Below are 12,719 nucleotides of genomic sequence, written 5' to 3' on the forward strand. Positions count from 1 at the left end.
GGGTATGTTACATTCTATCAGCTGTTATCTGTGGCCTCTCCTGGTGTTACTGTGGGATTATTCTCTTGCTTGGGGATGCTAAAATGTTCCTGGCCCGGATCATGTCATGAAAATGTACAAAAGAAATTCAGAATTTACAGGCTTTCTCTCTAGAAAGACTAAATTTGTGTTAATGCATACTGTAATGTAATATACTATAAGTAAAGGCTTTCAAATGCAAACATCAGAGAAAATCTGATTTCTGCTCTGGCACTACATGAGCTCCCCATTTGTTTCTGCAGTTTTGCACATACAAATGCTCCACAGGGAGAAAATGATTACTGAGTTCTCCCAAAATTATCTATCTGTGAGACTCTGCCTTGCAGCATACATATTGAGGAGGGGAAGAGAATAATTTGTTTCTGTTTGACAGTGTTTTGTTGATTTGATGCAGTGCAGAGAAAAGGCTGAAGGCCTTTTCTTTTTGGAGGGGGGTAGTATCTGTATTTATACTGTTAGTATTGCTACACAAAGCTGATTCTGATCACCCCTCCCCATTATTTGCTGTGCAGAAGAGAAATCAGATACAGTCATTTTGTTAAAAAGCTGAAAGCTGAGTAAGAAAAGTTTAAGGCAATATAAATGCTGCACTGTCCCTAAACCAGCAGGACAATGCAGGACTTTTTCCTTACAGTGCTTGGCACTGCAGCATTGCATTTGTCCCACGTTACTTCTGTGTTACTGTGCTGAAAGAGGACTGTGATGCTAAGATGTGATAGTGTGGCAGTGTGTAGCTGAAACACAGGAATCAGAATGGTGATTCACCAGAATTCTTGAATAGTAATTGGTAACTGATGCTAATGAAGGGGCATGTTATATTGGATAGTATTTCCTGTATCTGTGCTAATCTGTTCCTAGCCCTCTCTGAGACACATACACTACAGTGTGGTCAATGTCTCCCTTTTTAATTTCCACATTAGCTAGCATAAATTTTTTCTGCGCTTCTTAAATATGCATGGCCATGCATATTTTAACACTTTATATTATTAATGTGAGTATTAATGTATTTGGGTAAGAGACTTAGAATATTCAGTTAAACTCTGCTTTCTTTTCATATTCAGTAATTTGTATTTACATATTTTAGAGAGAAAAGTTGGCCTAGAAGCATATTCTGATCTTGAAGCAAGAGTAGAGTGACTTCAAAAGAAAAATGCTTCTAAAAGGAAATCCATGCTTATCTATTTTTAATATCAGGTTGAACTACTTTCAGGATTGAGAGAATACAGCCTGTAAGGGTGGGGTTTTGGGGCTGAGCTTAGCTGGTCTTAGGGCTGCCTGAGATCAGGGAGTTGCTGTCCCTGTACCTCCCTGCTGCCAAAGGTGTCTGCTGTGCCTGTTGCTTTGGGTTGGGCAATTCTGTGGTCCCTTGGTGAAACCATTTGTCCTGCTAAACCGAGAAAAAACAAGCCCGTAAAAACCAGGATCCAGGCATTGAGTGGCAAAGCAATGAAGGAACATACAGCAGCCTGTACCAACTCACTGCCTCTGAAATCTTGCTCAGAGCTCATCCCTGGGTGGTTTTTCTTCTTCCTCCCCAAGTGATGCTCCTTATTTATTTGCTTAAAAGTAGTTCTTTATTTAGTCGTTGCAAAACACTTGGTTTCCTAATGGAAATACATCAAAATGATGAAATAAAAACACAGTATTGACTATAAAATGTAAAGTAGGTAAATGTAATGTAATCCTGACCTTCAGGACTGCTTGTTCATAAGAAGAGCCAGAGCATGGAGAGTAAAAAAGACATACTCATTAACTTAAACACACCCTGCTTTGTAATGGGCAGGATCTGTGTCAGTGGCATAATTAGGAGCTGAAGCAAGGGAGGTGCCTCTCCAGTTTCTGTGGCTATCACTGTGTAGCAAGGTGGAGATGTGGAAGTTGCTGTACTGCACCTATTTGTGCTTTAGTGCCGTTAAGAAGGGCAACTAATAGCTAGCAGCGAGGATTAGCAGCTCATGCGAGAGCTTTGGGAAGCCTTTGTACTCTGTCCGTGCACTGCACAGCTGTTGTTGCTCGTGTTCTCTACACACGGTTTGTAAAGCCACATATGCTGCTGCTAGACACTCCTCTTCCCTTTGTGCTTGGAGCAGGTACCATGCAGGACTTGTCTTGTCACACCTGAAATCACATGTTTTTTGGGAGACAGGTAAAATCTGTGGGTTGAATTTCTTTTTTCCTTCCCTCCAAATCGGTGTTATCTGGACCCGATTTTGCACAGTTTTGCAACTGCCTACTTTGTGCTTGACTGGAGATGTTAGCACTAATTAAATTATGTATGGCTATTTCTGACCAGGACAAAAACATAATCTTGCCTTATTTGAATTCATTTTTATGGATTATAATAAATACTGTTTGTTTTTTTACAAGAGACGATTTCACACTTGGTGGTACAATTACCCTGCTGGACCTTTTCTGTATAGCATAAAAATCTATTTCATATTTCCAATTTTTTATGCTTTTACTTGTTCTTAAAAAACCCACACACAGTTGTATATCACTGATATAATAAACCTACTTTGCAGTGGAAGTAAAAGAAACAAATCTCAAAGGTTTAGCAGGTCATGTCAGAGGGAAACTATTTCCTCTAAATTCCTGAAAATGTATTTTTATGTGGTAGTAGGATTAATATTGTTATGGTTCTACCCCATATTATTAGAAGCCCAAAAGATAATATCTTAACTATAGCTTGCTTTTAAAGCATCTCCTTATCCTAGAGTGAAAAATGAGTTCAGGAACGTCTTGTAATGATATGATTTCCAGCAGCTAAACAATGAACGAGGGATGTGTGTTGGAGGTTCTCCTCTGGGTTTGGCCACTAATGTGCTTTCTGGCCACAGAGTCCCTCGTGACTGAAAACTCTCAGAATAACTCTGCAAGCCATGGATTCTGTCCTAAATTCCTCATACCACCAACTGGTAAGTTTTTGTGTGTGAAAGGATATTGTGTACAGGATTGTTTCCTCTCTTACGGAAAGTGTGATTGCTCCTTCGTTAGAAGATGCTCAGCAGTCACTAAATCACACAGTAAAAAGAAGGAAGCAACCAATTGAGCTAGTTCTACTGATTGGATTTAATGCAGATACAGTTTGTTTCTGCCATGTGAAGTGAATCTATTGAGAAGGATGTCCTCCTACGAAAACTTCTATGGAATTTTTAATAGCCACAAGTGGTCACAGCTTTGTTTATACATCTTGTCTGAAAGCTGGAAAATGTTCCTACAATCAAGTTTTTAAAAAGGGAGCATGTAGAGGGAAAGGAAGAGAGAACAGCCTGAGAATATCCGTTGATGCAAATGTCCTGAGACAATCAGATTTGTTCTCAGAGATTAGTGTATATTATTGTAAAGGCCAGAAGAAACATGTCTGCCCATTCTGTGCATGGGCGAGAGTAGGTTTGTTTAGTTTTCAGCCTTGCATTGTGTAAACATCTTTACACTTGCAAGATGTTTCAACTGCAGCAAAATTAAATTACATCTAACTGTTCTTTGCTTGGAATGCAAATGCTTAAGACCCTTAGTTTGGGACTGACACAGAAGAAGGAAAATATTTATCTTTATGAAACCAAAAAGTTAGTTGAGCAATGAGAGCCAGAGAGTTGTGTTGCTTCATAGCTGGGATTACAGAATTAGTGTTTTGTCTATCAGATGTCGTTAGATGTTTGCTTTCTGCTGGCTGTGGATTGTTTGACTGTGTCCTCTTGAGGGACTGAACTCTGAAGTCATTTGTAGGGATCACGTGAGATTTCTGTACACTTTGGCTGGTGACTGGCAATCAAAAGGCTAATAAGGGAAGTTAAACACAGAAGTTTCGGTTCATGTAATACCATTGAAAAGCTGGAAAAGAGGTAAATTTTGCTACTGAAAAAGATGAAAGTATCAGGGTTATGGACTCGAAGTACAAGGTTTCTGTCTCCTGTTGCGGGATTTGCTCCGAATTTTCTCAAATCTGTGGGACTTTATTGCAAGCTGATTTATTGCAATTATTTCTCAAGCTGAGAAAGCCTTTTTCTAATACCTACTTGCTCAAAAATGCTTCTTATGTCTTGAGAGTTGTGGGATAATGCTCCTGTGTGGATATTGTACATGGGCTGTCCATAGTGAAAAATTATTTATCGAAGTGGCATCACACCTGATGGACAATATGCTGATTTCTGTGGCAGAAAATCAGAGCTGCACTCTGTTTTATCTTGACATGTTATAGTAAACAGACCTGTATTAAAAGTGTGTATTCCAGTAAGTGTTTGTTTGCAGGATATTCATTTAAGTACATCTAGATCAGTTACAGTAATTGAGCTCTACAGGCCAAGTTAGAATATATTAAATGTCTTCCTATTTTTTGTTGTGTTGCTAGTAGTAGTAATAGGAGTATGACAACATTTATGGTGTTTTTGTTTCTTTCTACTTGGCCAAGAATATGATTTGTACTTTGAACAACTTTGTTGCTTGTAAATAAAATATCAGTAGGTATATTTACTTTCTATTTAGTAGTAGCTGAAGCTCTGAAGTTGTAGCGAAAGGAAACCTCTCCCTGTAAGCTGAAAGGTTTTCACAGCAATGACTTACATTAGAACATTGTCTTTATTTAAAGATTAGAAGATAGCATGAAAGCATTCTGCAGCTGCAGCTTGTTCACCGTACTGAAATGCTTTTGTTCTTCTTTAGTATTTAAATGTTCATGCAAACTCCTCCCATCCTGTCTACTTTGTGTTTAGATTGGTGAAAGACAAAAAAAAAAAAGGTAGAAATGACTCCGAGAGGACAGCCAGAAAATTGGTTAATACATAATATGTGCTCTTTGAGCTCTTCTGTGTGGAGGATTATGTGAACACAAGGTTGAAAAAGCAGAAGTGTTCTGCTGCTGGAGGCAAAGGGGTGGTTATGGGAGGGGTCTTGCCAGGGCAGATCTTCACTTGCCATGTACCTGCAATATTTGATTAAGACTGTAAAGATGTTTTGATGCACTGTGGTGTGTTGTTCTCCAATGTTAATATTTCAAAAGCCTTCACTGAAACACAGAAATGCTCTTAAATTTTGGTTTAAGGCACAGAAACAAAACAACAGGGACAGTAGTTGTTCTGATAAGTCAGTCACTGAGGGGTTGATAAGAGGACTGGAGCATCTCCACTACAAAGACAGGCCGAGAAAGTTGGGGCTGTTCAGTTTGCAGAAGAGAAGCTTGTGTGGAGTCCTTATAGCAACTTTCCAGTGTCTGAAGGGCCTAAGGGAAACTGGAGAGGAACTCTTGGTTAGGACCTGCAGTGATAGGACAAGGAGTAATGGGTATAAATTGAAAGATGGGAAATTTAGGCTAGATCCTAGGAAGAAGTTTTTCCCTGTGAGGGTGATTGAGACCCCGTCCCAGGTTGCCCAGGGAGGCTGTGGTTGCCCCAACCCTGGCAGTGTTCAAAGCCAGGCTGGATAAGGCCCTGAGCAACCTGCTCTGGTGGGAGGTGTCCCTGCCTGTGACGAGGGGGTTTGAAACTAGATGATCTGTAAGGTCCATTCCAACCCCTTAACGCTCTGTGATTCTCTGATCCCTTCCCTGTGCTGGTAGTGTGAGAGGAAGTAAAATCCTGACTGTACTGGAAGCTGAGCAGTACTGTAATTCCCACTCAGTTATATCCTGATTCTTTTATTCTTATCAAAAGACAGGGAATCTGTTGGTTCTGATATTAATACCATTATTAAAGATATGGCATTAATGTGCATTAAAGTGCTCTCCAAGTGTAGAATCTTCTCTTCCAGCAGACCTTTCTTGTCTTGCATCTGGCACATAGATACTTGATGCTATTTGCTAATGCAGAAGGCAGTCTGACTCCATTTAGTTTATTTCCTTTTTGTCTAACAGCATCATTAATTATACTGTGAGAGTTGTCTGTGCTGTGGCTGTGATCAGAGGAGAGGGAAAAACAGAGCAGACAGTCTTTGGATGCTGTAGGAAAAGGGCTGAGGTGTTTGATATCTTTGCTTTGGTGGGTTGGTTGAGCATAGAAAACTGTCACAATTTGTGTTGATTCTGAAAAGCAGATTCACTTGTTCTGCATACTCCAAACCTGTTCCAGGAAGCCTTCACTGCATGGTAGGGTAGGGAAGCAGAAACTCCAGCATCACTCACTGATGTGCAGCTTTGGGAAGGGTTTGTGGTAGCAGCTAATCCAAAGATTTTGTAACTGAGCTTGAAGTAAAATTAAGCACTACTTGTGAATTGTAAAGATTTAATGCTTGGAGATTATTTTCTGACTAGCATTTCCAGTTGCCAGTGAAGGTGAGAGTTACCAGGTGTCTGCTGTGGCAAAAAGTTAAAAAATTCAGAACTCTTACACTGGTACAGCAACATTTTAATGTGATTTCACCTACAAAACTGAAGAAATGTCTAAGGATATCTGAGCATGCTTCCTAGCTAAGAGAGTGATTATACACAGTTTGCCTTTTTTATAATCAGCAGTGGGTAACAGACTTAATTTTTTGGGGCTGTCAGTCCTCAGCTAACTAGTTGGAATATTTGTGGTATGTGTGTGTATATAGTGTGTGCATAGGCATAAAATCTCTTGAGCTTTGATTTAAGATCTTAGAGTATACATGTGAGACAAAGATGGGATGTAGGCACGTGTGTTTATAAGGTTTGATGTGAAAAGGATCTCACCACTATTTGCATGCAAGGAATTTTTAGGAGTGGGTAGGATTTCTGATGAGATGAAGAGAAAAAGCAGGTAAACATATTGAAGTCTGGTGTTCATTCAACAGAAGGCTGTCATTTCCGAAACTGGAAGTAATTTAATCATGTTGGTATCTGGAGTAGTTAAATGAGATCATTTGCCATAATTACTTCATGTCTAACAAGGTCTGTCGCCATTTGGATTTTATGTTATGATTTGGAGCCTAAAAGGGAAGGAGCTTAACCACTGGATGTAGAAATAATCAATATATTTCATTATTAAGATTTGAGCAGAGGCTATTTCAAATGTGTGTTTAAAACTTTTCTCTCAAGCTGAACCTTTTTTTGTGGTCCTTTTACTACACTGTGCTACCTGTGTATGTGACACAAAGCAGCAGCTTTGGCTATCCCAAATGACTACATTTGTCGTGTGTTACTGTTGGAACAGAACCATTTAAATACTTTCATTAATTATTTTTGCTGTTCCATTTTACTCAGCTGGAAGGAAAAGCTGTTCTATAATTAAGGAGCTATTTCCAAGAAAGTAGGTAGCATTAAAACTGTTATTAAAGGATCATTGCACAAGAGGTGAATATTTGTGGTTGTTGCCTAGTACAGTGCAAATGAGTTAGAGTAATCTCTGTCCAAAGAAGTTGCTTGTTATGGAACATCTGATTGCTCCAGAAAAGCAAAGGTTTTGGTGATTGCTGGTTGTCAGGCAGAGGGCACAGGGTAAGGGGCTGCTGGGTGAGTGACAGCCGTGGTTGGGTACTTGCTTTAGCCAAGGAGAGACCTAAAATTGACTTAAGTACTACAGACTCACTTACATGATGTTATGCAAAAAGCCATGTTTGTGATACATTGCATTAAATCACTGATTCTGCCTGTGTATCTATCTGCATATCCTACTGCTGGGAAGTGTGTGCTGCTATGGGTGTTAGTGTTATTGCACTTACCTTTGTCTCTTTCTGCAAAGCAACCAAAGAGGCTCTGCTGGGATTGGATGGTGTCTGAAGTCAGCACCAGGATACACACGTTGTGTATAGCATTGGGTAGTCTTTGACTTTTTTCTCTGAAAGATAGGCACGGCTTTTGAATCATAATTAATTTACCTGAAGGGTTTTGGTGTATTACTGATACAAGACTGCGTGGAGACCTCATAGCAACTTTTCAATATCTGAAGGGCTACAAGGGAGCCCTGTGAGGGTGGTGAGACACTGGTACAGGTTGCCCAGGGAGGCTGTGGCTGCCCCAACCCTGGCAGTGTTCACAGCCAGGTTGGATAAAGCCTGGGGCCACCTGATCTAGTGAGGAGGTGTCCCTTCCCATGACAGAGGGTTGGGACTTGATGATCTGAAAGGTCCATTCCAACCCCTAAATTCTATGATTCTATGATATGATTCTGTGGTATAATTGGAATTATATCAGACTTGAATTAGGGAATTAAGCTGTAGAGCCAAATCTTACCACATTTTATGGTAACAAGTTTACTTTCATTGTCTGTCTGTTTGGAAAGATAGATTCTGTCCATAGTCATTGATTCAATTACCTTACTTAAGATTTTGATAAAGCAGGTTACCAATAAATTAGGTTCGGATTTCATTTGGGTTTTCTTTTTTTTGTTGTTGATTTGTTTTTTCCCCGAAAATGATCCCAGCTAAAAAAAAACCCAAACCCCTAATGTGTCATGTAAACTTATTTTTCTTAATCAGTTTATTAAGTTCTCGGTGATGAGGTATGTTGGCAAATGCTAAAAACCTGTACATTTTGTTCTCTTCCAGTGCCTGATGACCTCTCCATAGAAGAAAGGGAAGAGCTTTTAAACATTCGTCGCAGGAAAAAAGAGCTGATTGATGATATTGAGGTAAGTGATTTCTCTGTAAAGGTCCTTGGAAGACTGCAGTGGATTGAGTTACTGTAAGCTGCATACTAGATATGAGTTTCAGGTAATGCTTTTAAAAGCATGTAAATGGCTTAAGCTAGTGCTGCTGATAGTGAATAGGATTTATGCACCATATGTGTGCATTTAAAAATGGTAACTTTTGAGATTATGTAACATCATGTGCACATGTTTGTGTAACCAGGAACTCATTAAACAGCAGATTGGCATTCAGGATAGCGGTGAGAGAGAGAAATCTGGGTAAAGAAATCTTATACTGTAATTGATAATGGTGATTTGGCTTTGGTGCTCTGACACGAGCACACACAGGGAGTTCAGATCCATATGTTCAACAGTCAGTTGTTGTCAAATCTGTATCTAAGGAAGCCCTAGGAGTCATCATTTTCTTCAGGTAACCAGTAAATATTAGAAAATAAAACCTAACAGATCATACTGTTACATGACAGATGATTTCAGAAGGTGCTTTAATGTAGGTTAATGTATTGTCTTTCCTTCTTTTGACAGAGATTAAAATTTGAAATTGCTGAGGTTATGACCGAAATTGATAATCTGACTAGTGTAGAAGAAAGGTAAGTAATGCCAGTGTATGGGTGTGATTCAGTAAGACCTTGGAACAGGTCTTCCAGGAATTGCAAATAAAAATAGCTTTCTCATGCTAAACAAACTTTATTTACTCTGCTATAAGGTCTCTAAAACCTGACTTTACCCTATTCAGGTGTATCACTTGTTGGGAGAGAGAATATATTGGATAGGGTGTAATAGTTGAGACTGTCCAGTTGATAAGGACATAGATCTCTGAAATTGTAATCACTTGAAGGAATTGGAAATAGTAGCATCATTTTCCTTATAAAAAGGGAATGTCTTGTTTATGTAATAGAAGATACCAGATATCCAAAATACAAATTAAAATCTTATCCAAAATACAAATTAAAAGCTTATGCATTTGTAAAAGAGTATCTGATAACTGCTTGTCATTTCTTCTTTTTCTCCCTATGTAGCAAAACTACACAAAGAAATAAGCAAGTAGCCATGGGAAGGAAGAAATTCAATATGGACCCTAAGAAGGTAAAGAATTATTCTTCTACTTGTCAGGAGTCAAGTTTCTGCTTGTAATACAAATCTATGACAAAGACATTAATGTTTTTATTAAGAAACGTTTCTGATAATGTGAGTTCACAGGCCTTATTTGCATATCCTGTAACTGAGCAGAGGGTTAAATTGGGATCAGTCATCTACTCGTTTGCCAGTCATGTGCTTTTTTTCACTTGAGCAAACCTTTTTTGATTGTGGAGGTTACTTACCAACAATCTAATATGCCAGGGGTTGATTGAGCTTGCATTAAGATTATTTGCACCTGATAGAGGTGTTCTGTGTTGATATGTCAAAATTAATTCCAAAAACATTTTGATGGTTGGTTATTAGTGAGGCCATACCTGTATTTATTCCAAAATACCTTTTCAATTTGTTCTCAGACAGACTTTTATATTTGCATATCTAAATTCTATTTGTGAAAGAGGTGTGTGTGAACATCTGTATGTTTGTATACATATAGATGTGTACCTGTCTGACTTGCACAAACACCTGCAGGTACAAACCTGGTTACCAGTTTCAAGGAGTCTACTGAGCATTTAACCAAATAGTTCATTTCTTAGGAGTACCTCTATGTTTCTTAAATAATTGCTCATTTTCTGAAAAATTCAGAGACCTGCACATTCTCTTGCAGACCTCCTCCCAGATATTTGAGATGCTTTTACGTATTCAACCTTTACTTTTAACTTTTCTTCTTCCTTGCTTTGTTTTCACTGTCTTTTGTTTGTAATTGAGTTTCCATTTTGAATTTGTGAAGAGTATTCTTTAAGGTCTTTTTGGAAATGGTTCAGCATTTGTGTTTCTGTGTTCCTGACTTGTTTTTTTTCTGATGATATTGAATTCAGTTCCATTTTGGTGGCTTTTCTGAAGTGTTCCAAGTACAGTGATGGCTACTGTTCTTCAGGCTGTTTTCAGTTTGCCAGGAATTCTCATGTACTTTGAGATAAAGAACCTTTTAAAACTGCTAATCATTTGTTTTATTTTTATTTTCCACTTTGGTGACTGCCTAACTTCTGTTCTGTTGAGGGCAGAACACCCCCAAATATCCTGGTAGTTTGCTGTTATCCTCCAGCAGCTCTTTGATGGAATCACAGAATGGTTTGGCCTGGTAGGGACCTTAAAAATCATCTACCTCCAGCCCCCTGCCGTGTCTTAGAAGTTTGTGGCAAAGTTACAGCATGATGTCAGATGCTTTCATTCCAATGTTAACTATTTTACTCTTGCTGGATGAAATAATTTCTATAAATAGATGCTGAGGCCACATTAGTACTGTAACATAATTTAAATATGGTAAACAGACTTAGAGTAGTAATTTCTTAATAAGGTCTGTGGATCAGTGGTGGCTGCAGTAGCTGCTGCTCTAAAGCTAGAGCATCGTGGTGTTTGCAGCTGCTGCTCTAAGTTACAGACAGCTAAAATATATGCTGGGAAAACTAACTTGGGTTCACAGCCTAAAGGATGTTTTTCCTTCATAAATGGGAGAGAAGAAGGTCTCTGGAGGTAGGAATGCTAAAGAAATAGAGTAATAATACTTGGGCTGAATCCACCAAGTTTTCTCCTTTAAAACCAAGGTTTTCATGTTAGCAGGAACACAGTGAGGTAATTTTCTTTGACCACTTTGTTTGATGATCTTTCCATGTTCTAGTGTGTATGTAGAGCAGTTCTCCCTTCCCCCTCTGGAAATCCTTATTCCAAATATCTGTTTGATGCAGTTGCAGGATATAATACCACGTCCCTTGGTGCTTGGATTTGCTTAGATAGTGTGGGAAGAATCCCCATGCAGAGGACGTAAAGTTGTGCTTGGAATTCACAGTGCTGAAGTCAGTACTGCCTGTGTTGGAGTGAACATTGAGTATTTCTGTAGCCCTGAGTTTTGTGTGGGGAAGTTTAAGTAGTACAGCTGTCTTGCATCTCCTGGCAGCCTGCAGAAATGAAATTTGCATGAAGACAAAAGATAGCGTAGGAGGTGATGGGGGTTTGGCTGGCCTAGTTTGTCATGTATTCCAGATGCTGGAGTTGTTGTCCCAGACAAATTCCTTTTCCTGTCTATTTGACTTCTGGTTCTTTAACAAGTTAAAAATAATTTTTTTTAAAAAAACATGAAAAAAATCCAGAAAAAAAGGAAAATTAAATTGACTTTTGCACTATGTTGAAGTGTCTGTTTCTGTGCATAGGAATTTGTTTTCCATGCTTCTAGTTATCACTAACTTGTACAACTTTTGCAAAACTATTCAGGTCAGTCTATTTATACTGAGTGTGAATAATACAGTCCAGGTGTTGAACAAGGGAATCTGCTGCTTCTGATGTTGTTGGAGGAAAGGTTCTCTGTTGGCTGACAGAGATGAGAGCTTTTTGGATAACTTGGTATGGGGAAAAAACCACGATGTTTTGTAGTCAGATATTGTACAAATATTTAGTTACCAAATAAGCTTTGAAGGGATTAGTTTTAAGGAAAGCTCAGCTGTGTTGGATTCAAGATAAAATGAATATATTCTTTGCAAAGAAATCATGTTTGTTGTGAAATGACTTATCAAAATATTAAGTTGTCAGAGTCAGAGTGCCAGACTGGCACTGAAATTGAGTTTTCAGAGGATGCTAAAATTGTTTTGAGAGAATTGCATTCCAGACTTTCTAAAGAAAGCTTCAAGCTTTATAACATCACAGAGCATTTTCCTTGTTAAATTAGGTCAGAAAATGGACTTTTTTTTTTTTTTTGTCGGGCAGGTAATAATTTCATTATCAAAATCCAGAATCAACCAAACAGAGGGATAATTACTTTTTTGGATGTTACTAGAGGGCCACCTATGCTGTATCAAAAGCTAATGGAATTTTTTCAGTTGTAATGAAATAAAAAATAAATCTATTCCACTTGCAGGAGTTGAAAAACTTCTGATATTTCTGAAATTCTGAAATATTCTAGTAGAGAATATTTGTAATAATTTATTAACCTTTTCTGATGTATTTGGAATCCAAGACATTAAGGTTACTTAGAGTTTGCATTTCTCCTTCTCACTACCATGCTGTCACAGTTTTAAGAAA

At 38.4% G+C, this 12,719-nt stretch overlaps 1 protein-coding gene across 1 annotated transcript in view; it reads left to right on the forward strand.

Annotated features, from left to right (window-relative positions):
• CYTH3 (cytohesin 3) overlaps positions 1 to 12,719 on the forward strand; it is a 46,529-nt gene that overhangs the window by 16,680 nt on the left and 17,130 nt on the right. Inside the window, exons 2-4 of the mRNA XM_009069731.1 lie at positions 8,473 to 8,555; positions 9,096 to 9,160; positions 9,590 to 9,656. Coding sequence (XP_009067979.1) covers positions 8,473 to 8,555; positions 9,096 to 9,160; positions 9,590 to 9,656 — 215 coding nt within the window. The remainder of the gene's footprint in view (positions 1 to 8,472; positions 8,556 to 9,095; positions 9,161 to 9,589; positions 9,657 to 12,719) is intronic.

Source organism: Acanthisitta chloris, unplaced genomic scaffold, assembly GCF_000695815.1.
Source record: "Acanthisitta chloris isolate BGI_N310 unplaced genomic scaffold, ASM69581v1 scaffold22632, whole genome shotgun sequence".
In the NCBI taxonomy this organism is placed as follows: Eukaryota; Metazoa; Chordata; class Aves; order Passeriformes; family Acanthisittidae; genus Acanthisitta; species Acanthisitta chloris.